The sequence below is a fragment of the Xenopus tropicalis genome, chromosome 6 (assembly GCF_000004195.4).
Source record: "Xenopus tropicalis strain Nigerian chromosome 6, UCB_Xtro_10.0, whole genome shotgun sequence".
NCBI classification, from domain to species: Eukaryota; Metazoa; Chordata; class Amphibia; order Anura; family Pipidae; genus Xenopus; species Xenopus tropicalis.
Window position 1 is genome coordinate 94,333,087 of NC_030682.2, and position 26,958 is coordinate 94,360,044.

The 26,958-nt window shown below is 40.9% G+C and overlaps 1 protein-coding gene and 1 long non-coding RNA gene across 2 annotated transcripts; one reads left to right on the forward strand and one right to left on the reverse strand.

The window, feature by feature from the left end:
* Positions 1–404: 404 nt before the first annotated feature.
* On the forward strand, positions 405–13,104 carry e2f3 (E2F transcription factor 3). Its single transcript, NM_001011109.2, is given in 7 exon segments — positions 405–937; positions 5,199–5,310; positions 5,792–6,011; positions 9,912–10,070; positions 10,736–10,850; positions 11,625–11,766; positions 12,261–13,104. Coding segments are annotated over 7 exon segments (1,284 nt in total). The 5' UTR covers positions 405–658; the 3' UTR covers positions 12,518–13,104.
* Positions 12,904–26,154, reverse strand: LOC108647855. The gene is made up of 3 exons (XR_004223342.1): positions 24,770–26,154; positions 24,535–24,675; positions 12,904–15,861 (listed from the first exon to the last, which is right to left on the reverse strand). It is a non-coding gene; the product is annotated as an uncharacterized LOC108647855 (long non-coding RNA).
* Positions 26,155–26,958: the final 804 nt, after the last annotated feature.

Below are 26,958 nucleotides of genomic sequence, written 5' to 3' on the forward strand. Positions count from 1 at the left end.
AGTTTCCAATTTACAGATAAAAAAAATTACTCTGTAGAAAAAAAGTAATCTTCCCTAATAAACAAGCATAAACTGCCTACGAACTTCTGACGCTCACCATAAACCCCCGGCATTGGTCTAGGGAATTCCCGCCCTCTGTGTTCCGTGTTTCGTCACTAAAGGCACATTGACACGTGGTCTGATCTGAGAGCCAATAGCAGGCGGGAACAATCGGCGGCGCGGCGTTCTGAATTCGAGCGCACCATGTACCAATCAGAGAAAGCAATTCAGAGTCAGGCGGGGATATGCAAATCCAGTTTGAAAATTACGGCGGGAAATCTGAGTTTCGCGGGAGGACCTTCGCGCGTAAACCGCATCCCTTCATTCATTGTCAGCTTCCTGGAGCCATTTTTCAGCCGCGGCAGTGGCGGGGCAGTCGAGCCGGGGCCCTATCACTCTCAGCCGCACAATCCACCTCCATCTGCCTCCCCCGGTGCTTGATACCCCTCCGGTGAGCTTGTCCTATGCGTCCTAAGGTCCTCCTGTAACAGCATCCCCGGCTATTTCCAGCGCAAAGGCCCAGACCGGAGCGAATTTAGGGGATCGGAAAAAGGGAGAGCGATCCCGGCCCGGGGACAGGAGCGGCGCTGGAGGAGAGCGGGGGACACTAGTCAGGAAGATGAGAAAGGGAACACAGGGCGGGCATGAGAAGCTGCTGCTTCCCGGTCTGCAGGGCACGGACAAGGGTTCCGGTCTGGCGGGGGGGTTCATCGCCGGGGGAGGAGGTGTCGTTGGCGCAGGAGGCGGCGGATACGTTCAGATCATTTCTTCCCCCGGTCCCCCGCTACATCACCACGGACTGTGTATCCCCGAGCAAGCGGCCAGTTTTATCTACTCCACCCCTCACGGACCCGCCACCAGAGCCGGCCAGCTCCAACCAGCACTGGGGCGCCCACCGGTAATCACACTCTATGCTGCAACTCTACGGCAGTTCCTGAACTACAACTCCCAGCATCCCCACACAGCCTGAGGAGTTGAGTTCAGCAGCAGCTGGGGAGGTGTTAGTTGTAGGTTCTTAATGCTTGACAGCCCTTCCCCAGCCCACAAGTTTGCCCACGTATTAGCCAGGAATCTCTAATCTGCAGCTGTTGTTGAACTACAAGAAAGCGAGTTCAGTAACAGCTGTGTAGGCGCATAGTGTAAGGAGTTGTCGCCCCCACCTCCGCAAGTGCATAAACATTCCTGGAGCTGAGCTACAAGTCTCAGAATGCCGTGCCGGTTTGGGTGCATGCTGGGAATTGTAGTTCAGGCGCTGGGCGGCAGTTAGTTTTGCACAACCTTTAGCAAACTACTGCGATTTTGTCATCTAGTATTTGTGCTGTGGGAAGGGATGTGTATCTATTGTATGTTAGAGATGGGAATGCAAAGTGTGGGGGAAGTGTTTCCTGTTGCACCGCACCTGTAATGTGTGGCTATAGGCTCAGGGCTTGTGCCTGCTCCATGCCTACTTTGTAGGTACTTGGCACCTAGTTGCTGTGGGCTTCCTGCTGCTTCAGGCCTATATGTGTAGCCGCCCCGGATGGAGATGTTGGAGAGGGGGGCAGGGGAAAGGTCACCTGGGTATTTGCAGTTTTTACATCTGTCACGAATGGGGGGAGGAGGGGATTTATTACGGGGGGGGGGGGTTGGGTTATGCAGCTTTGCTTGAGATCTAACTGGAGAATCCAACTGTGTGTGTCAAAATGGATGGGCCTACATTATGGAAAACCTTTTTCTTGCCCATATATCAGTCATTACCTAAAGACCATGTATATCAGGAGCAATAGTGGAGGGGATATCTGGAGTCTTGTTTTGGATTATAGCATTGTGGTAACTAGGCAGTCTTTTTTTTTTTTTCCCTCAGGCCACTTTTATAGGATAGAATAGTAGCTAACCTGTAATGAAAGAGTTAAATTTGCTGGTGGGCTTCTACTAACAGTTGAGTTCAGCTCCTGAGGTCATGCCCCTCTCCCTCCCCCAAATCCAGCTCCCTGCCAGCCCTGAGCTTTGTGACAGGTTCTTTTTTGCTTTTTCCCCCACTCCCTCCCAAGCTGCCATTAGATCATCTATCATACAGGTAAAATTGACTAGCAATCATTCCACCAAGATATGCATCCATGCCTTGGGCCGACTTACTGGTGTATACAGGTGTGGGATCTGTAAGCCACTCATTATCCAGAAAGACACAACATATGGCCCTACCATGTACTATAGGGTCCTATGCTCTTAATTTATGGCTGATACCAGAGTCTTTCTAGAGTACTGTATATACTAGAGTATAAGCCTAGTTTTTCAGCACCCAAAATGTGCTGAAAAAAGGCACCCTCGGCTTATACTCGAGTCGGGTGCCATGGGTCCCTCTAGACTAGCACCCTCTCTCCTTTGTGTGCAAATTAGGCCACCTGCAACCAGACCCTCCAGTGCCCTGGCCTAGGCTCCCACTAGCAATACTTATTTCCCCTTACATCCCTCCGGGACTGGGTCTGCTGCCAGTTTGCCAATGTGCAATGAGTGTGGGGTAGTACTCATAATATATATAATATTGTTTTTGTTGACCCTCTTCTCAGCTTACAGAGCTAGTTTACTGTTTTTCTTTGAAATAAATATTGAATAACATATACCCCACTGATGCCTCAATTAATGTAATTTTATTGGTATTTATTTTGATTATTAAAACTTAGCAGTAGCTGCTGCATTTCCCACCCTAGGCTTATACTCGAGTCAATAAGTTTTTCCAGTTTTCTTAGGTAAAATTAGGTACCTCGGCTTATATTCGGATCGGCTTATACTCGAGTATATACGGTAACCTTATCGGGGGCAAAACAATCCTACTGGAGGTGTTAATATTTTAATGTTTTAAATAGCCTCAAGGCATGGAAATCCGCATTATGAAAGACCCCTTATCAAAAAAACTTGAAGTCTTAAGCTTTTTAGATAATACATCAAATGTCTGAAGAAGCTCATAAAGCCACCCCCCAAAGTTGAGATGAGTTTTATCAAAGGGCTCCTTCCCCAAACTCATTGGTGGTATTTTTTAAAAATCCCAGCACTTCAGCGTACCATGTGATTGGCAGTTGCCATCTTCAGATGCATCATTTTTAGGCTTCCTGGCAGCAGTTGCTGGCCATGGGCATATACTCTGGAAACCTGTATATCCCCAGCTTCCAGTCAACATGTACACGTGACTTGAGATTTACCGTTTAAAAACCTATTCAGTTACAAACAGCTATAGAATATTTAAATGCTATTTTGGCACTTTTCTTCCTGCCTCTATGGCCTTCCAACTGGCCTTGCAGAAAATAAGGCAAATTTAGAAATGCTGATTTGATCGTCGTTGGCCACTAGGCCAGCAATTGGATCAGCATTACTTGGCCCAGTAAGTAACCAAATTGGGACTTTGCCAAACAAGCTGAACTCATTTTGTATGTCCAATTACTGATATTGGTGAGCAGTGGTACTGCTAACAATCTGCAAAACAATTTCTGTTCATTTTGATTGCAGTAACTTGTAAATGTGGAGCTATTCCTGTGTTATTTGTAATACTTATCTAAAAAAGCTGTATATCTGGTTCTAGTGTGGATTTCTGAGATGTTTCACTAGGGATAGTTTCCCTTTCTACAGTTATACATGGGCCCTACTATTTAGATGAAGTTACTTCACGAGCAGTTTGTGGGAGTGGGGAGCAGTAGAGAGGAGAGGACTGGACAGACTCTGGCCCAGGGAATTAAGAAGTTTTCTAAAAGTTTACAAAAAGACAAGAAATTCTGTGTTTCTTTTGATAGAGGACTCTGTGCAGCATTACTGTAAAGTGCTTGTGGCTGTATTTACATAGACCTTTCTGATAAAGCTTACTTAGTTTTTACCTTTCCTTCTCCTTTAACATTGGTGACTGATGCAGGTTTTCTGCCTCTCTGACCGGGCCCATTGTCGCCTTTATGCTGCTACTCTAGGCCTGTGTAAGGCAAAAGTTGAAAATGTTTGGTTAATAGCACAATGGTTACTGACCCAAAGCTGCAGCAAACAAGCAAATGCTGATTGGTGGGTGCAATGCTTTTAGAATTGCCCATGCACTACATTGGCATACCACCTATTGGTTTGTGTTATGTTTCTTCACAATCGATAGTCTTTGCCTTAAAGACAAAATACTTGTGTGCTAAGCCACTCAAACTGCATGGTATACTATGTAACATCCATGTTTTGTTTTAGCTGTTTCTCTGCCGAATTGCTGGCCTCTGCATTGTGTGGATTTTGGCACAGAAATATGTATGCATTTTTGCATAGGAATCCACATGCATCTCTGCACATGGGCTGCTACAGTGCCATAAGTGCAAGCCCTGGAGCGGGCTGGGGCAAGCGGTTTCATTGTTTCTTGGCCATAGCTGATAATTATAGCCTGAAAGCTCACCCCACTATGGTACATCGCCAATTATTAGCTAAGTACATAGGTATAATTTTTTAGCATAAAGCTGATGTTGCTTTAAATATTTTCCCATGGTGTTGGTCATGTCGAAACTGTAAAATTGGTGTTTGCTGCCTCTGTAAAGAGTGCTTAGTCACAACAGCAGTAAGAGGTTAAGTATAAGCGCAATCTGCCTGCCAAGGGTGTGCAAATGTTATAATACATATCTTTAGAAGCTACAATCACCAGGCAATACATAATTTTAAGATGGAATTGTGGAATAGATCCTTAATCTGAATAGAATGCTTGGGGCTTTCTGGTTAAGTAAGGTACATGGATATACTGATGAGTCGGCTATCTCCTATGGTCATTAGGATGTGCCTGGTGTCTTCTGTCTAGGTTTTTGGACAATAACAGTCATTTAAAATGAAGCTTACACCCTGTGTAGACTGTGTAGCTATATTTTCAGACCTAATCTGTGCACTTGTAATCTCTGGGGGCTTGTACCCTGCAGTGACTAAGAAAATAAATTGTAGTTTGTGCTGAGCGATGGGCAGTGTATTTTATGTACATTGTAAATGGGCGCGGACTATCCTGTAACTGCAACACTTAGTTGATTGAATAGGTGCAGTTTTACAGTTTCTGAACTTGTTTCAACTACTTTAGAAGGGCATTGCATGCTGATATTTACTTCACACCTAAAACCTTTCACTGTTGTGCCTCTACATGGTGCTCATTGTATTTATTATTTGGTCAGTTAACAGTAAATCTTTCTTTCCAGGCAAAGAGACGACTGGAACTTGGTGATGGCAGTCATCAGTATCTCTCAGATGGGCTGAAGACACCCAAAGGCAAAGGAAGGGCAGTCACGCATTGTCCAGATAGCCCCAAGAGTAAGCAATCTAATGGACTTGATAGAAGACTTTGCACAAAATGAGTGTTTCAGAACATGCATGCATGCTTTATATGCAGAGAGCAGTGAAAGCTTGCCTTAGTATAGCTCTTTGTTAGTCCTTAATATGCCAGCTGTTATTGAATGTATTAATAGTGGCCTCTGTTAGTAAACCAATGAACATCAAGCCTGCTTGTACAAAAAAAGGTTTTATTCATATAGTTTTGAAACTAACCTTAAATGTGGGAGATGATGGGAATGGGTTACAGAACATATGCCCATATGAAGCCAGGCATCAAAAATATGAAATTATTTTCTAGAATATTTTTTTTTCCTCCCAGGAGATCCTGTGCAAAGCTGTATTCTGTCATGGTAGGCAGTATATCTGAATGTGTTCATAGGTTTAGCTTGGCTTTGTTTTTATTGTTGTGCTACTGATTTAATTTTGTGATACTTTGTACCCATTGCTTGCTTATGTTTAGCTCCAAAGTCTCCCTTGGAAAAAACCCGGTATGACACCTCCCTTGGTCTCCTGACAAAGAAGTTTATTCAGCTGCTCAGCCAGTCTTCTGATGGTGTTGTGGATTTAAACAGAGCCGCTGAAGTCCTGAAGGTGCAGAAAAGAAGAATTTATGATATCACAAATGTACTAGAAGGAATTCACCTCATTAAAAAGAAATCAAAGAACAACATACAGTGGATGTAAGTAGCTTTACCCTCTCTTGACTTGAAAAACAGACCTTCTACAAAGCTAATTGCACAAGCCAGTTTTATGCCAGGAAGGAAATATGATCTGCTGATGCACCATGCTAACCAGTGTGCAGCACATCAGCAGATGTGGAAATGAAAAGGGACTGCAGGTTTTTGGTCCCATTTGGCTCTTAGGCCATCTGGAGAGTGTACCTGAAGAGGAAGTACTATGGTTACAACCTTTGCAAGGCACAGCGTTAAGTTTAATTTCACCCATAGTACTGTGTAGTAAGAGTTTTTAGGGTAAACCCAAGCAAACACAGGTAGACCATAAGATTACCTGGATAAGTGTTTAAGTGCTGAAATATTCAGCTGATTAGATATGGATGTATTTGGTAGTACAGATATGGGATTCCTTATCTGGAAACCTGTTATCCAGAAAGTTCTGAATTATGGAAAGGCCATCTCACATAGATTCCATTATAAGCAAGTCATTCTAAATTTTAAAATTTATTTTCTTTTTCTCTGTAATAATCAGTACCTTGTACTTGATCCCAACTAAGATATAATTAATCCTTATTGGAGGCAAAACAATCCTATGGGGTTTATTCAATATTAAAATGATTTTTAGCAGACTTAAGCTATGGCGATCCAAATTACAGAAAGATCCCTTATCCGGAAAACCCCAGGTCCCAAGCACTCTGCATAACAGGTCCCATAGCTATACACTGAGGCCTGTAACCTGTGGGTATACCAGCACCTCCTGCATGTGCCAATAAAAAGCATTGACATAGTAACATAGTAAGTTGGGTTGAAAAAAGACATACGTCCATCAAGTTCAACCATAATGCCTATATATAACCTGCCTAACTACTAGTTGATCCAGAGGAAGGCAAAAACACCCCATCTGAAGCCTCTCTAATTTGCCACAGAGGGGAAAAAATTCCTTCCTGACTCCAAGATGGCAATCGGACCAGTCCCTGGTTCAACTAGTACTAAGAGCTATCTCCCATAACCCTGTATTCCCTCACTTGCTAAGAATCCATCCAGCCCCTTCTTAAAGTTATATAATGTATCAGCCAGCACGACTGATTCGGGGAGGGAATTCCAGAACCTCACAGCTCTCACTGTAAAAAATCCTTTCCGAATGTTTAAATGGAACCTCCCTTCTTCTAAACGGAGTGGGTGCCCTCGTGTCCGTTGGAAGGACCTACTGGTAAATAAAACATTAGAGAGGTTATTATATGATCCCCTTATATATTTATACATAGTTATCATGTCACCTCTTAAGCGCCTCTTCTCCAGTGTAAACAGACCCAACTTGGCCAGTCTTTCTTCATAACTGAGACTTTCCATACCCTTTACCAGCTTAGTTGCCCTTCTCTGGACCCTCTCTAACTCAGTAATGTCCCGTTTGAGCACTGGAGACCAAAACTGAACAGCATATTCTAGATGGGGCCTTACCAGCGCTCTGTAAAGGGGAAGAATAACCCCCTCCTCCCGTGAATCTATACCCCTTTTAATACAGCTCAAAACCTTGTTTGCCCTTGCAGCTGCTGCTTGGCATTGCTTGCTACAGCCAAGTTTATTATCTACAAGGACTCCAAGGTCCTTCTCCATTATGGATTTGCCTAGTGCAGTCCCATTAAGGGTATACGGGGCTTGCCTGTTTTTACATCCCAGGTGCATGACCTTACATTTATCCACATTAAATCTCATCTGCCACTTAGCTGCCCAGATTGCCAGTTGGTCAAGATCCTGCTGCAGGGATGTCACATCCTGGATAGAATTGACTGGTCTGCAGAGTTTTGTGTCATCTGCAAACAGATACATTACTCATAATACCCTCCCCTAAGTCATTTATGAACAAATTAAACAAAAGTGGACCCAGTACAGAACCCTGAGGGACCCCACTGAGGACCTTATTCCAAGTAGAGAATGTACCATTAACAACCACCCTCTGTACCCGATCCTGTAGCCAGTTTTCTATCCATGTGCAAACGACTTCACTAAGACCAATAGACCTTAGCTTAGAAAGCAGTCGTTTGTGGGGAACGGTATCAAATGCTTTGGCAAAATCCAAATAGATGATATCTACTGCATCCCCACTGTCCAGCTTCTTACTTACCTCATCATAAAAAGCAATTAAATTGGTCTGACATGACCTGTCCTTCATAAAGCCATGCTGATTACTGCTCATAATGGCATTCTCCACTACATAATTTTGAATGTGATCCCTTAACAAGCCTTCAAATAACTTGCCCACCACGGATGTCAAACTTACAGGCCTATAATTGCCAGGCTGAGATCTTACTCCCTTTTTAAATATGGGAATGACATTCGCCTTCTTCCAATCCCTAGGTACCATACCTGATGAAAGAGAGTCTGAGAATATCAGAAACAAGGGCCACTGCAATTCTGCCCCTAGCTCTCTCAGTACCCGAGGGTGTATTCCATCTGGCCCAGGTGCCTTGTTTACATTTATCGTGTGTAACCCTTTAAGCACCATATCCTGTGCCAACCACTGTGTAGTTGGAGCTGAGGCAACAGTGCAGCTATTGGGTGGGACTTGTCCCACTGGCTCCTCTACTGTATACACAGAAGAAAAGAACTGGTTAAGCACATCTGCCTTTTCTGTATCCGCTGTAACCATATTGTTATTATAACTCAATGGGGCCACACCCTCAACCTGCATCTTTTTACTATTAATATACTTAAAAAACTTTTTGGGGTTAGTCTTGGCCTCGGCCGCGATGCGCTCCTCATTTTCTATCTTTGCCTTCCGGATTGCTGTTTTACAACACTTGTTATAGTTTTTATAATCATTAAACGCAGCTACTGTCCCCTCTGACTTATATTGACAGACCAAGCTTTTTCAATAAACCATCTTTGGTCACAGTAATAGTGCTAGGCATATCTTTTCCTAGATGCTGAGGGTAACCGCTACAAAATTTGGTTAATCATGTTATAACTGCTAGGCTTTTTTTTCTGAAAAAAAGCCTATCTGCCTTAAAGGGGACCTGTCGGCTAGACATAAAAATTTGTATAAAAAGACCTTTACATGAAACCTAAATTTCTTTTTAATTAACACATCCATACCCATATAAAAGTATTTATAAATAATCCCAGCTGTGCCTTCCCCACCCCTATGCTTTAGGCATAGAGGTGTTTCCATTCAGCACCTACTTGATGTCGCTGCACTCTTCACTTTTACCCTCCCTCTTAACTCTGTAATTGTGTAGCCGGTGCATGGGCATGTGCCTCAGGTCTTCCATTTTGGCACATAAGATTTTGGCACGATACAAAGCTTACCTTAATAAGTGACCACAAAATGGCACCTGGCTGCTTGCTGGGATTGTGAATTCCAGGGCTGAAGATTTAAATAACAAATAAAGTGTAAGTATTGTTTCCTAGGGAAACAGGTCCCCTTAAAATATAGATGTAGAGTGGCCGGGTGCTTACCAATATATCCTAGAAGGCACTCACAGCATACAAGCTGCAAAATTAGCCCTTTATTTGATGTCCAAATCAACGTGTTTCGATCCACTGAGGATCATCGTCCGTATAAATTTAATATTAATAGAAATGATTGCATGGACCAGTTTTTTCAACCAATGAATGGCCACCCCCCCTCTCACTTGTTTCTTCATAATGGATTCTGGGACTTGAAGTCCCTCTGTTTTCCATAGTGGGCAATGGAACAAGATTAGGATGGGTTATAGTGAGCATACTATAGTTGGCGATTGCACAAAACTATCAATGCTTTGTTTTAATGTGTAATCAGATCAAATTTGTTTTTAAAATTAAACCCATAACTAATGTGCAGCATTGTATATTCGTCTAAACTGCTGTAGGTTTACCAGATATGTAATATTTAGTAGTAATTCCTTTTTTCCTTTCACTTATTTACAGGGGCTGTACTTTACCTGATGATGGAGGCAACTTGGCAAAATCTCAGGAACTTTCTAAGGAACTCTCAGAACTTGCTCAAGAGGAGAATAAACTAGATGAGTTAATAAAAAACTGTACTCTAGATCTAAAACACTTAACAGAAAATGCAGAGAATCAAAGATATCCTTTTTGTGCATGTTTAGTTATGTTACTTTTAGTATTGTGGTGCTTTTTAAACATTTAGCCATGACATTGACCAATATACACCAATTGTCTGCTATCAATCATTTGTTAGTAGTTATATTTATAGCTTTAGGTGGCAGAAGTCTGAGTGGATCTAGTACTAAGTTGTGTTCACTCAGTTCCCTTTGCACACATTGTTCTGCGTTCATCTCAACCTGTGTATATAAGCATGCAGGGTAGAAGGAATGCTGAAATGGAATGCAGAAAATCCTCTAACCTAAGCATTCTGCCAAATAGGTTGCCCACCTGTATGATGTTAGTATGAAGTGTTCTCTTAAGTAGAACTGGTAAATAGGTGACTGGAAAGCAGGGCAGTTGCGGTGGCAATACATGATCTGCTATCACAAACATTTTACTGTTGCAGATAATTAGCTTATTTAACTTTCATTATTGTGATGCCTCCACTTTAATTCAGTTATTTTAAATGTAAATAGATACACTTCTGTCCTAAGAAAAAAAGTGGTAGCAGTTGGCTGTATGTATGCTATATCCAGATGTAAATGTCCCCCTTTATTCAGTATACCTCAACTTTTACTTATTTGTTTCATAATGTGTACTTTTTTTTTAATCATCCTGACATTATTGCCTTAACATAACTTTACATTAGCTTATGTAACATATCAAGATATACGCAAAATAAGTGGCCTTAAGGAACAAACTGTTATTGTGATAAGAGCCCCTCCAGAAACAAGACTTGAAGTGCCTGATCCTGTTGAGGTAACTAACATTTTTATACATGCAAAAAAAGCTTGTAATTGTATTACAATAGCATATCTAACCATTAATGAACACTTAACAAAACAAGAGGGAAAGGGGAGAGCTGAATATTGGGAATCTGATTATTGGACCAAACATGGACATTCAAACTGTTTAGTTCAATAAATCATTTTTTTGGTTATTAACAGGCAAAATGTATCTTTAGGACAATCCCATTCATTCCATATACTGTTGATACATGATGGTTTTTAATGGATTAAACGCAAACTTAAATTGCAATAATAAATAAAATTTGCAATTACTTATGGTTTGCATGTTACATGGCAAAATCGCTTCCTCTATTAATGGTAGAACTCCCTCTTAGCCAGTGAGCAACTATGATCACAGATATGATTTGTGTATAGCAAAATAAGATTTGGATTTGGTGATGCATTTTTTTGTGGAAGTCATGCACATTTCATGGTTTGGCGCATCCTAGTATTTTTCCCGAGTCTAGATGGTGTGTATTTAAAGGCAATGCCCACACAGAAACTCAAATAGGAAAAAAGCTGTATAAAACTTTAATATACATACAAATATTTTGACTGTTTAAGTGAGACTGTTTACAAAATAACATGTTTCTCTCTATTTTAGAATTGCTCAAATAAACCATTCACCCATTTCCAACTTCTATAAAATGCATTATAATATAGTCAAACAAAATAAATAGAATTTCTACTTCAGAAACTTTTGAAAGTTTAGCACTGCCTCATAACCTTTTTTGATTGTGTTCAGAGTTTGCAGATACATTTGTCCAGCAGCCAAGGAGCAATTGAGGTGTACCTGTGTCCTGAAGAGAGTGAATCCAGCAGCCCAGTAAAGCAGTGTAATCAAGATCACAATGGAAATGTATCCAAGCCCAAACCACACTCCAAAGGTAAACTCTTTCCAATTTTATTTGTACACAATTTCCCTAAAAAGTTGTTTCATATAAACTGCTCTGAATTTACTTAGTGTGACATGGCCATATATACAGGGATGGCAAAATACTAAGATTCGTTTTTTAGGGCTGATGAACCCCCAAAAGGAGCTGTGGCTTTGTTCATGTGCCAGCGGACAATGGATAGCCCCAAATTGAACAGCGAATTACTACATTCTGAAAGCGTTGCACTAGTAGATTTATTAAGTGCTGTACCTACCCAGGTTGTCTACCATATTTGAAATCAGCCCTATCAAATCTGGCGATGTAATTCCAGCTTAACTTGTATTATATGTGAAATTTGAAGGGGTTGCTTTGCCTCCAGTAAAGAAAAGCAAATGTGCTAAATCATACAGAATAACCAATGTGGTATATTCTCAGAATATATACAGTACAGAATGTGCACTTTGTATAAATAGTTGTACTCACTTTGTCTCCTTCCCTCCCATCAGATTCACTGTCGCCTAATATGGAAAATGTGAATTGCTCTGTGGAAGGGATCTCCCCTTTAACCTCTCCAACCAACCTCCTTCAGCAGACAGAAGATCAAATTTCTTTAAATATGGATGCCCCTTTTGTAAACTTGCTTCCTCCTCTCATGCAAGAAGATTATCTTTTAAGTCTTGGTGATGAAGAAGGCATCAGTGATCTATTTGATGCTTATGAGTTAGAAAAGCTGCCATCTTTGGATGACTTTATGTGCAGTTGATTGCCACACTAATGAATCCCTTTTACTTGAACACATATGATGAACTTGTTCTGTTTTTCTCCCTTCCCTTCTGTTTGCAATGAAACTGGAATTTCTTGCTGATAACCACACCAACACCTCTCCTGAGCCATCCCAACAAGCCATCAAGAAGAATGAGTATCTGTATTGAAATAAAATTGAATTTGCTGCTTCATCAAGGCTATGCAAGATTTATGGGGTGATATTTTGGGATCTATCAAGGGCCTAATATTCAACATATATTGCTGAATTATAAGGTCTCCCTGTGAATGACATTGCTCTCGGCCTGTGCCTTGGTATCTTATGGCTTTGTGCCTCCCCAGTAAATGCCAGTCATCTGGGAGAGTCGTGTATTTTTTTTTTTTTTAAATACTCCCCTCTGCGTTATTTATCAACAAATGTTTTCAGCTGTTTTACAAAATGAATTTTATTGAAAGACTGATGCAAATAAGATCCCAGGTCCTTCATGAATTGTGCTTAGCTGTATTAAAGTGCCTGCCATTTGTTTTTGTAATTAGAATTACGATGTACTCCAATTTTTACAGTGCTTTAATACACAAGATCCTAAACTTCATATCATTCTATTTTGTTCAGGGTGGGTAACCTACTGAAATTATGGGAATGAAAATTTATTTTCCTACTCTGGTGTGACCTCTTAGGTTTTGGCTTTGTAAGCGAATGTGCAGACAGCTGCTTACAATCAGCTGCCGACAAGATGTCTGGTTAAAGTCTGTACCGGTATTGTTGAATGCTATTTTATTGCAGCATGTTCTGCATTAGATGCAGGTAGAATGAAACTTGCACTTTAGCATTTGACTTGGGTATTGCATCCATGCAGCTGTACGTTCAGATATTGGTACATTTCTGGTGATAAGTAGCAGTGGGTATGCATTTAGATTGCAGAGTAAAATGCCTGTCAGCTCCTATAGGTTTCCTGAATGTTTTATGAATGATTGCTATTTGTCTATCATGCAAACATTTCCCAGTGTTAGTATAGCTGCCTCCCATTGACTGTCTGGCATTCTTGGATTGTTGTAGTTCCTTCACAATCAACTGGATGTAGGTGTGGTACTGGGTATGTTTAGTAGCTTAATGGCCACAAAGCTATATACTTATAAAGGATCAAAAGATCCATATCTACAGTTTTCATTTTCTTAGTGCTAATTCGCTAATTCAGAATGTAAGAAGGGTTACATTTTTGCAAGGATATTCACTTTTAGCTTAACACTGGGCACAGCTGTAGCTGGTCAGCAGGACCAAAGTGATTTTATTTAAAAAATACTTCTGGCTGAGGTGAAAAAGTTCTGGATTCAGTTCTGCAGGGCTATAAAATGTACCAGTGGTTATACTTATCTGCAGAACCACATTAAAGGAGAAGGAAAATCAATTATATAAAACCTCTGCCACTATTTGTGCCAACTGAACCACACTTATCGCTGATGGAAGTGATAATGCGCTCTTTGACTTCTAGCCACCATGCACACCGTTTGAATATTGGAATTGTCACCTTGGCTACGGGTTCGGGGCCCTGAGCACCCGGACCATTTTGGGACCTGGGTGAGTGGAATCGATTACCATTAGACTTTATGAGCTTCAGCTCTCCATACTTGTGTTAGGTTCGGGGTGTCTACACCCGGGCCTTATAGTTCAACTTGGTACGAATTTTATCGTTTATATTATTTTCCTCCATATACTATATTTTTATCTGATAGATTTTGAGTAAAATTTTGATCTAACGTTTGTTTTCAGTGTCTGAGCGTAAATTCTAGCCACCATGTGTCACTTTCTCTCCATCCAGTTGATGTGTTGAATCGCTATGTGACCTGTGCGTCGCATAAATATGCAAAAAAAAATTTTTTAAAAAGACTCCAGTGCGCATACTAAAACAGAAGAGGCAGTAGCACCAACCTGCCACAGGAAGTTGATTCTACTGAAACACTTAAGCATATTGCAGGCAATAATCTTTATATAATGTTATATAGAGCTTATGCTGACCAGAGACTTTCCTTCTCCTTTAAATGTGCCTCCAATTTCTCTGCCTTTAGAGGTTTTGTTCACCTTTAAATTAACTTGTATGGCAGACACTGATCTTATGAGACATGTTGCAGTTTGGTTGCTAGGGTTATGTTTACCATAGGAATCTGGCAGTGGTTTGAATAAAAAATAATTATTGAATAGTAACTGTAAACATACAGGGGAATACTTTGGCTGACTGGGTCAGTGATCTGCATTTTGAGGCTGAAATTATGTAGAAGAGTAAGGAAATTTTAAAAACTAAAATTTAAACATGAAGACCAACAGCAAAGAATCAGAATAGGACACAAATAACACACTAAAAGTTAGCTTAAAGGTGAACAACCCCTTTTAATGCCTTTGTCACTGGCAAAAGTGAATAACTGGACATGTGGTAGAAAAGTGTCCTATTTGGACAGATGCAGTGTGTACTGGGCATTTTATATTTTAACTAAGGCTACAGACATCTGCAATATTTACAGCCATTACCAACAGGTTTTCTGGTACCACTGGGTTGCTGCTATGTGGGCTTACAAAATGGGGAGGGTGAACAGGTAAATGCTAATAGGTTATAGATCTTACTTTTTAATGCATATAGATCTTACTTTTTAATGCATATAGATCTGACTTTTTAATGCATATAATGGTAGCTATTTGTTATCAGTGTTAAGAGTGTAAGTACAGATGTGTGCATATTTAAACCATTAGGTCTGTGGAAGTCTGTTTTACACTTTGTGCAAAGGAGAAGCAGGCAGTTTTGGGTTTTGTTTAGTTTTTTGTGGGGAGGGGCAAAATTCTAAATTAAGATTTCATGTTTTATTTAACTTTCTTTGTTTGGTCTTGTGAATGAATTTGTGAGCATGTTACTGTGTGATAAAAATTATTCTGGGTGGATAATCTTGGTTTCCATATTTATAGGATTTACAGGGAGGCAAATGGGTGGCAGTTTGTAAGGAAACTTCACTCAGTTACGGGGTTTATTTGGGTGGGGTGGGAGGAAATTGATTCAGATTTTGTGGTTAAGCTAAAACAAATGTAAAAATGTAAAAAGCTTTTAAATGCTATTTGTACATAGTCATTACAGGACCACCTGTAGTTTACCTTTGTTGCTACTTTGAATTGATGTCCTTTGAATACATTTTGTAAAGTAATCAATAAAATAATTTTTTTAAAGTCTTTGTAATTACCTGAAAATTTGTTAGACTGCAACTTTTTATGGTATCCGTCAAGTAAGCCATCTACAAACACTTGAAAATAATTTATTCTTGTGTACGTTGAATGGACCGTTTCCGTTCCCCAGCACTCCTCATTTGCTGTGTAATATAGAACTGACAATAAATGGCCTGGCCAGAATCTGTAACACACAACATTGGTGACCTCTGATCTGATTTTAAAAAATGTTTTAAGGGGGGTATAATATTTTCTTCAAAAGGACATGGAATATTACTACTACAGAATATGTAACTTTTGACAACCTTTCAATACTGAGCCCTAACATAAATAAAATGGTAGCAATGGCTGCTCCCTTCTGGACTAAAGGATGCCCCTCTGCCTGCCACTGCTATTAATGTTATACAGACAGCAAAAATAAGCTTTCTCATGTAGCTCTTAACTGTTAGTGCAGTAGTGATGTGCGGGCCGACCTCAGCACATCAAGTGGGTTCGGGCTGAGCTCTTCCGCTCACATTATGGCAGCCTTTGGCATCAAGGTGCTACAAGCAGCGGTGGCACAAAGTTAGCTCCTACATAGAACAGTTTAGATCCTTTCTCATCTATTACTTTGTTAGTGTTTTGTTAGCCCCCTATTTTTAGATGGCTTTGGGACTCCCCCCAGTCGTCCTGCACTGACAGTTAAGGGCTGCCTGAGAGAGAGATCATCTTACCTGAAAAATCTTTCTCCCTGCCGTTTGTTTTTTTTTTTTTTCGCTGCTCAGCTCTTAGAGGAGAGTAGTTAAGTTACTCTCCACCGGCAGGAAGGAGATTGGAGAAAAGTTACTTCAGTTTGTCCTGCCTCCAAAGAGCATTATCTTATCCCAAAAAGATTTTTCTTACATGCACTTTCAAGAAGAATAAAGAATTTAAAACTGATCTACCATTTAATTTGGAGGGACATAGTAAACTTTGTAACCAATGCAATACTCTTGTGTGTGGAACATAACCTCAGTACCTGTAGAAACTAGAGATGCATCAAATCCAGGATTCCTCCTGTTTTAGCAAAACTCAGATTCGGCCAAATCCATGCCTCTGGCCAAACAATCCTTAAAATCACTCGACTTTTTTTTTTTTTTTTTTTACAAACACAGAAGTTAAAAACTTTTCACTGCACCTAACCCTTAGCCTGATTTGTAGATTAGGTTCAGTATTTGGTTGAATCTTTCAGGGCTGTGGAGTCGGTAGATAAATTCTCCGACTCCTCAGTTTCTGATACTTCCGACTCTCTGACTCCTCTGTTTTTAATATGTTTTTATTCCCATTTAAATTTAGTAGGAGTCGGTTCATTTTTTTCCGACTCCAGGTACCCAAAATTGCCTCCGACTCCACAGCCCTGGAATCTTTCACAAAGGATTCAGGGTTCGGCCCGGATCCCAAAAATAGTGGATTTGGTGCATGCCTAATAGAAACAAACCTTGGATGGCCTTTTCAAAACAATTATGCCTGCCTATATGCAGATGTATGCACAAATACTAGAGTGTTATGGTATATTCCAAATCAATCATGTGATAACCCTTGTGGTACCATAAAATAAATCATAACCAAAAATATACTGTCAGTGCAGACAAGGGCAGTTATTTCTCTGATAACTTTTATTTTTGAAGCAAGCAAATCTTAATCCTAGGACTAGACTAGCTGCTCCCTCCTTGCCTTCCCCTGGGTCATCTTTAGGTAGTTGACTGCATTCTAGAAAAGCTGACTATTCTTTCACTGTACTGCATGCTAAATGTTATTACTGATAAATGGGTCTTTTAATAGTTGTTTTGCACTCGGTCTGTTAAAAACGTCTTTTTCAAGGCACTTGTTAACAAACTGGCAGAATGTATCGCTCCTGGAAAAAAATTGTCACAATTATCATTTTTAATTTTATAAAACAAAGTGAGATTAATTTAATGGGAAAAATCTGGTATCAAAAATGCTTTTAAATGAACCTTTGCTTTTTAAGAAGCTTGGTGGTCCTAAATATATCTATCAATGAGCCATTATAATGCTAAATAGGAATAGGACCAGTTATTCAGATTACTCGGGACCTGGGGGTTTTCTAGATATCCATAATTTGAAACTCCATACCTTAAGTCTTAACTATTCAGCAATGTGTTGATAATATGTGAATGTTCTGTTTTTTTGGACAGAAATAGGTGTATTTGACTGTACACAAAAAAAAAAACCCGTATGGAAGAACTATAAAACTTGAGGTAGTAGACCCTGCATCTAAAACACCTGTAACACTATTTTGCAGATAGACTAATTTGCCTTACCACTTGATTCTCTATTCTGGCGGGTGACACCCAGGGCATTAGCTCTTCTTGCCTCCTCGTTGGAGCCTCAGGATACTTAGCTAGCTACACCAGTTACTTCTAGAGCAAGCTTTTACAAGTCTTTCCAAACACTGACTTTTCCTACTGAGGCCTACCACCACTTTAGGCTCTTCTGGAACCAACCACCCCCTTCCTTAAGTGTCAATCAACAGAAAGAGACCAAGAACATGATGACTTACATTTTTATAGACTAGGGAATCCTGACACAGCTGGCCAACTACTCAGCCCTTAGCTTGCTAAACGCTTATAAGAACTGTCTAGGTTCTTAGTAAAGGTGAGCAAAATTGCTACCTTCCTAAGCACCCATTAACATGGCTGCATGGGATTCCTGTGCTGTGGCTCATTTAATAATGCAAGTGGGAAAGATAAGAGGCTGATCAGAAGCAAAATAAAAAAATGCAATTAATCAGAGCCAGGCCAATGCATACATGCATCTCCAGGCAAACTCCCGGCATTGCCTGCCCCAACACCACTCAACAGCCTCTCCCCACTCACAATTCTCCCTTTTCTCTTCCACTCCTTAACAATCTTTATTTGGCCAGTACTTCCCAATTTAACCAAGAGCAGAACTCGAGTTAAAGGCAGAAGAGCTCTGTGTTTTGGGTTCTAGCACCCATCTACCATTTTGCCTAGGAACATGCCTTTTCTGGCTAACCCTAGCTTCAGAATACACTGTATTTCCAGCACACTTGTGGGAAGTTTATCAGAGGGATGCATGCAGCATATGTTCACCTCCACATACCATTTCATATTCATAAAACTGCCTTTATTTCACATTGTAAAGAGGGATGTTTTTCTCTATTAATTGCTCCCAGAACTTTAGAACTTTGAGTAGGTCTCATTTGGGATTTCCAGTTTAAAGCTATGACCTTTTTTGTATGGCTAGTAGACAGTCTCTATTTGGCTGGTGGGGGACTATTTTGGGTCTCTGTGTACAGTACATGAAATCTCAGGGTCTATTTTAAATCCCATTTCAGGCCTGTTGCCAAAAGCAAGGCATGGAGGGTCATACATGTGATCTGGTGTTTTCTAGATAAGGGATCTTTCCATAATTTTGATCTCCATTTAAACCTAGTAAATGGAGATCAAAATTATGGAAAGATCCCTTATCTAGAAAACACCAGATCACATGTATGACCCTCCATGCCTTGTTTTGCCACCAGTATGGTTCATGCAGTTTAGTTGCCATCAGTTCTACTGGGGAATTGCCACCAATTCTTACGTTCTTCTTTCTTTTTGTTTCTGGGAATACATACCTCATTGCCAACCATCACCACTCCACACCATTATTATTAGCAATCAACTGTTTAGTGGTAAGTAAGTATCCTTATTCCACTGTATTATGATGTGTCGAACTGCATAGACACTTACCATATATACTCAAGTATAAGCACGAAAAATGTGCTTAAAAACTCGTGCTCGGCTTATACTCGAGTGAATGCAGGCACCCGCCCCCTGTGTACCTGGCCGCCAGCACTCGGTATTCAGCGTGCTGTCGCACCGCCCCCCCCCACCCCGTGTGTACCTGGCCACAAGCACTCTGCATTCCGCTGCACCATCCACCCCCCCCGTCTGTACCTGGTCGCCGCACCCCCCGCCCGCTGGTGTACCTGGCCACCAGCACTCAGCATTCGTCATTCCGCCGCACCCTCCTCCGTGTGCACCAGCCAGCCAGCACTCGGCATTCGGCACAACGCCCCGCCCGGTTTACTCGCCCGTTCTTCGCGACCACCTGAATGCCAGCACTTAAAATGCACTGAACGTGAAAAGCAGCTCAGCATAGGCTCAAGGATCAAACTGGTGGTCACAGGAGATGACTTTGGTTACTGTCCACAGAGAGATAAAGGAATTGTGGACTGTTTCTATGCTAAGGCTATAACAAATGTGTCTCTTATTATAAATGGCAGCTCTGCTGCTAGTGCAGCCAGCCTAGCTCAGAGGTAAGCAAACATTGGAGTTGTAGTATGTTGCTAAGAAAATTACTTAGGCAAACATATATTATACCCCAGATCCAGACTGGGATCACAGAAGGCCCTGGCATTTACAGAAGCACAAACATACACCATGGGCCCTGTATATAGTGACTCCTGAAACAGTATAGCAAAAAGCAGCTGGTTAAAGCAACAGTAACACTAAACTTTTCAATACAGATTGCCAGCGCTTCAAGTGCACTGATAGTGAAAAGCAGCTCAGTATAGACTCCTAACGGCAAGATGCTGCAGATAGAAACACAAGTCAGTAAACACAGGCTGTAGGCATCACTGCGGATATTAGTGAAAGGTGTCACATCCTCAGTACACAGCACCACAATAATGAAGAGGGAAATGGAGAGCATGTGTGCCTACACAGTGCAATGACAATAACTATGGTGATTGCCTGAAATTTGCAAAAAAATTGGGGTGCCACTTGCAAGCCAGTTCCCTTATGTACTGTGGTTGACCCCTGAGGGGCATTGACTTCTGGATGGTGTTTGTGAGTACATACTGTATATATATATATATATATATATATATATATATATATATATATATATATGATGCTTGATGTGACAACTTTGAATGACTGGATATTATCACTGAGTTAACTCAAGCTTTAGCAGCTCTATTATATTTTACAGATACATACTCAGAACGTATAGCAAATGTGCAAGTGGTTGAACCCCTGGGTAATAGTGACCATAATGTTATTTCATTTGATGTTTGGTGCAGGAAACAAATTTACACGGGGGCAACAAAGACACTGAATTTTAGGAAGGCAAATTTTAGCTCCTTAAGGGCAGCGCTTCAGGGCATAGATTGGGGCTTTATGTTTTCTGATAAAAACACAGAGCAGAAATGGTTGTCATTTAAAATGATATTAAATCATTACTGTTCTCAATTCATTCCATTAATAAGAAAAAGTAGAAATGTTAAGAATCACCCTATGTGGCTTAACTCTGAGGTAAAGAAGTTAATAGGGAAAAAAAGGAAAGCATTTAAGAAATATAAGTCAGAGGGGACAGTAGCTGCGTTTAATGAATATAAACACTATAACAAGTGTTGTAAAACAGCAATCCGGAAGGCAAAGATAGAAAATGAGGAGCGCATCACGGCCGAGGCCAAGACTAACCCCAAAAAGTTTTTTAAGTATATTAATAGTAAAAAGATGCAGGTTGAGGGTGTGGCCCCATTGAGTTATAATAACAATATGGTTACAGCGGATACAGAAAAGGCAGATGTGCTTAACCAGTTCTTTTCTTCTGTGTATACAGTAGAGGAGCCAGTGGGCCAAGTCCCACCCAATAGCTTCACTGTTGCCTCAGCTCCAACTACACAGTGGTTGGCACAGGATATGGTGCTTAAAGGGTTACACACGATAAATGTAAACAAGGCACCTGGGCCAGATGGAATACATCCTCGGGTACTGAGAGAGCTAGGGGCAGAATTGCAGTGGCCCTTGTTTCTGATATTCTCAGACTCTCTTTCATCAGGTATGGTACCTAGGGATTGGAAGAAGGCGAATGTCATTCCCATATTTAAAAAGGGAGTAAGATCTCAGCCTGGCAATTATAGGCCTGTAAGTCTGACATCCGTGGTGGGCAAGTTATTTGAAGGCTTGTTAAGGGATCACATTCAAAATTATGTAGTGGAGAATGCCATTATGAGCAGTAATCAGCATGGCTTTATGAAGGACAGGTCATGTCAGACCAATTTAATTGCTTTTTATGATGAGGTAAGTAAGAAGCTGGACAGTGGGGATGCAGTAGATATAATCTATTTGGATTTTGCCAAAGCATTTGATATCGTTCCCCACAAACAACTGCTTTCTAAGCTAAGGCATATTGGTCTTAGTGAAGTCGTTTGCACATGGATAGAAAACTGGCTACAGGATCGGGTACAGAGGGTGGTTGTTAATGGTACATTCTCTACTTGGAATAAGGATAAGGTCCTCAGTGGGGTCCCTCAGGGTTCTGTACTGGGTCCACTTTTGTTTAATTTGTTCATAAATGACTTAGGGGAGGGTATTATGAATAATGTATCAGTGTTTGCAGATGACACAAAACTCTGCAGACCAGTCAATTCTATCCAGGATGTGACATCCCTGCAGCAGGATCTTGACCAACTGGCAATCTGGGCAGCTAAGTGGCAGATGAGATTTAATGTGGATAAATGTAAGGTCATGCACCTGGGATGTAAAAATATGCAAGCCCCGTATACCCTTAATGGGACTGCACTAGGCAAATCCATAATGGAGAAGGACCTTGGAGTCCTTGTAGATAATAAACTTGGCTGTGGCAAGCAATGCCAGGCAGCAGCTGCAAGGCCAAACAAAGTTTTGAGCTGTATTAAAAGGGGTATAGATTCACGGGAGGAGGGGGTTATTCTTCCCCTTTACAGAGCGCTGGTAAGGCCCCATCTAGAATATGCTGTTCAGTTTTGGTCTCCAGTGCTCAAACGGGACATTATTGAGTTAGAGAGGGTCCAGAGAAGGGCAACTAAGCTGGTAAAGGGTATGGAAAGTCTCAGTTATGAAGAAAGACTGGCCAAGTTGGGTCTGTTTACACTGGAGAAGAGGCGCTTAAGAGGTGACATGATAACTATGTATAAATATATAAAGGGATCATATAATAACCTTTCTAATGTTTTATTTACCAGTAGGTCCTTCCAACGGACACGAGGGCACCCACTTCGTTTAGAAGAAGGGAGGTTCCATTTAAATATTCGGAAAGGATTTTTTACAGTGAGAGCTGTTAAGTTCTGGAATTCCCTCCCCGAATCAGTCGTGCTGGCTGATACATTATATAACTTTAAGAAGGGGCTGGATGGATTCTTAGCAAGTGAGGGAATACAGGGTTATGGGAGATAGCTCTTAGTACTAGTTGATCCAGGGACTGGTCCGATTGCCATCTTGGAGTCAGGAAGGAATTTTTTCCCCTCTGCGGCAAATTAGAGAGGCTTCAGAGGTTTTTTGCCTTCCTCTGGATCAACTAGTAGTTAGGCAGGTTATATATAGGCATTATGGTTGAACTTGATGGACGTATGTCTTTTTTGCAACCCAACTTACTATGTTACAATGTTACTCAGTAAGTAAATAAAAGTCAGTTTTATGTATAATTGCCCAGAACTTACAGCAACATTATAATTCCATGTATAACAATCCAGGAACTCATAGCCACAGTAGCTGCTGCATTTCCCACCCTAGGCTTATACTCGAGTCAATAAGTTTTTACAGTCTTCTTAGGTAAAATTAGGTACCTCGGCTTATATTCGGATCGGCTTATACTCCAGTATATATGGTAATTTTTTTAAGCATTCCAAAAATAGAAGATTTCAGTTTTGCATTATCAGGTATCATTGCTATTAAAATATCTGAAATCTACAGTTGCATTACTATGCTAAGAAATCCATTCTGTTGCATTGGAAGTCCTTAGATCCTCCTCCCCTACAATTTTGGAGAAAATTGGTGGAACATGAGGCCTTTATAGCAGAAAGTCAATTCACCGGTTATATCTTTTTGGATCGACCAGACTGGTTTTAGATACCCGCATGATAACAGTATGTTATGGATCACTAAGTGTAACAGTGCTAGGTACAGCAATTTAGAAGAGTGCAGGACAGGGACAAATTTGCAAAACACTATTTCTTGCACATTGCACCCTACCTGCAATTTGTCATTATTTTACCCTGAAAAAACAAATTGTACTTTGTTTGTGCACTTGTAGTTTATTTTTACTGTTGCCATTGTTTTGTTTCTTTTTTAGTTTTCAGGTGGATCCCTGATGAGACTGCATAGTTGTAAAACAAACATGTTAGGTTTATGATACTGCTACAGTGTGGGGGGGGGGGGGGGGCAATGCCTAAATATCTGGCATCTGTACCCACTGCATCTCAATGCATGTAATGTACCTGGGGTTTCTGTACCCACTGCATCTCACTGCATGTAATGTGCCTGGGGTTTCTGTACCCACTGCATCTCACTGCATGTGATGTACCTGGGGTTTCTGTACCCACTGCATCTCACTCCATGTAATGTACCTGGGGTTTCTGTGCCCACTGCATCTCACTGCATGTAATGTGCCAGGGGTTTCTGTACCCACTGCATTTCACTGCATGTAATTTGCCTGGGGTTTCTCTACCCACTGCATCTCACTGTGTGTAATGTACCTGGGGTTTCTGTACCCACTGCATCTCACTGCGTGTAATGTACCTGGGGTTTCTGTACCCACTGCATCTCACTGCGTGTAATGTACCTGGGGTTTCTGTACCCACTGCATCTCACTGCGTGTAATGTACCTGGGGTTTCTGTACCCACTGCATCTCACTGCGTGTAATGTACCTGGGGTTTCTGTACCCACTGCATCTCACTGCGTGTAATGAATAAAAAAAAAATTTAAAGGGGAAATTCAACTTATTCTTATTTTGTTATATAAGTATTACCTTTTAATGACTGTTCAATACAAGATTTCTTTACACTTACCTAAAAGCACATAGGCCTGTATAGTTCCTCTTCTTTCTTCGCCTTTCAAGGCAGGACCCAATGTACTGCAAACCTCTGTGCTAGATGGGAGTGTCGGGTACAAAGATTTGCAGTACGCCAGGCAGCTCTCTTTCCATGTTCCTATATAGAATGAATTAAGAGGAACTTTGTCTTTTTGTGTTATTGAACTTTTTATCGTCAACAACATTTTAATATGAGATATGTTTACATTTACCTGAAAGTCCATAGGCCTGTATAGTTGCTCTTTCTTCACCGTTAAGGCAGAACCCAGCGCGGTGCAAATCCCTGTGTTGGGATGGAGTCGGGGACAGAGATTTGCAGCATGCCGGGCAGCTCTCTTTCAATGCGCCTGCTCAGAATTAATCAAGAAAAAAAAATTAAAGGGGAAGTTCAACTTGTTCTTATTTTGTTATAAAAGTATTACTCCTCAATGACTTTTCAATATAAGATTGCTTTACACTTAAAAACTAAAAGCTAAAAGCCCATAGGCCTGTATAGTTCCTCTTCTGTCTTCACCTTTCAAGGCAGGACCCGATGCACTGTAAACCTGTGCTAGATGGGAGTGTCGAGTACAGAGATTTGCAGTACGCCAGGCAGCTCTCTTTCCATGTTCATGTTTAGAATGAATTAAGAAAACATCAGAATTAAAGGGAAACTTAGTCTTTTTGTGTTATTAAACTTTTAATCCTCAACAACATTTTAATATGAGATATCTTTAAATTTACCTGAAAGTCCATAGGCCTGTATAGTTGCTCTTCTTTCTTCACCGGATGCTGTGTTGGTTACATTAAGGACATCCATTAGTGCAACTTTAATTCACAGAAAACAGAGTTAATCTCATTACACTGTATAAAGCAAAGCTAAAAGTCCTCCAATCAGTACAAAAGCATATATACTGCCACACCACTGGCTCTTGTTGAGCTACAACACCCAGAAATTCGCGGGGGGTTCTGGTACAGCGGAAGCTGCAGGTGGGGCTTCCAGATCATCAGAAAGCAGAATAAATGGGTGTGTATGTTGTACATCAGACATACAGATAACATATATATGACTTCACAGGCTTAAATCCCCTACATCTGGTAAGTCCTGCCACTTGTATGCTAAAGGTCTTGGATGGGATAGCATTTCCTATTAGCCCAGGAAAGTTATGACTGTTGGGCAATCAAAGGGTGAGTGTATTATGCACCACACCAAAGTGTAGTGTCCCACCATGCATCTGACAAGAAGAGAAGAGGAGACACAAGATGAAAGAGGGCTGGGAATTGAGCATAAGGGAGGAATATCTAGTGGTAGGTTTGCTAATTGGGAGTTACCAGGGAGAGAAGAGGTAGGACTACACAAAAGGGGGCACAGACAGGAGAAACAAGTGGGCTTTTGGGAGGTGTTTTGGTAGTGGATATGTAAATGGAGGTGAGTTCAAGGAGAAGCGGAATAGGAGATCTCCTTAGAGAAAGGCATTCATAACAGAAAAAGGCAGAAGGTATTACCAAAAGGGCAATATCGGGAAGGCACAGCAGAGATACTCTAATAAACTAAAGAATAAAAAGTACGCTCACCCCAGAAAGTCATATATTTTTGGAAAGTACACATTCCCCCGAATCTAAAATGGGTACCGATGTCTTTCTACTCCAAAGTACCAAGCCGCACAGCTTTTCTAAATTTAGCAATTTTGATGACACTTTCAAAAATCCCCTCAAAGCTTCCAGTTTGCAGCATCTTATCTCCCACATAGCATTAGGTACCAAGATAAAACACCCTGAATTTGAACACCAGGGGTCCACTGAACAGTTTTTATGCCCAATATGTATAGGTTTACCTAAGTATGTGGCATGTAGGGGCCCCAATGTGAACATACCCCCATATGATCTATCATTTCTGTTATTTCAGCTCCAGCAAAATCAACACATTTACATCATTTATGTGGGATAAAGCTAGTAAAAAGTACGCTCACCCCAGAAAGTCATATATTTTTGGAAAGTACACATTCCCCCAAATCTAAAATGCGTACCCATGTCTTTCTACTCCAAAGTACCAAGCCACACAGCTTTTATAAAGTTAGCAATTTTGATGACATTTCCAAAAAAAACACCAGGGGTCCACTGAACAGTTTGATGCCCAATATGTATAGGTTTACCTAAGTATGTGGCATGTAGGGGCCCCAATGGGAACATACCCCCATATGATCTATCATTTCAGATCCTGCAAAATCAACACATTTACATCCTTTATGTGGGATAATGCTACAAAAAAAGTACACTCACCCCAGAAAGCCATATATATATTTTTGGAAAGTACACATTCCCCCGAATCTATAATGGGTAAACATTTCTTTTTGCTCCAAAGTACCAAGCTGTAAAGCTTTCCTAGGTTTGCAGATTTATATGGCATTTTGGAAATCGCATA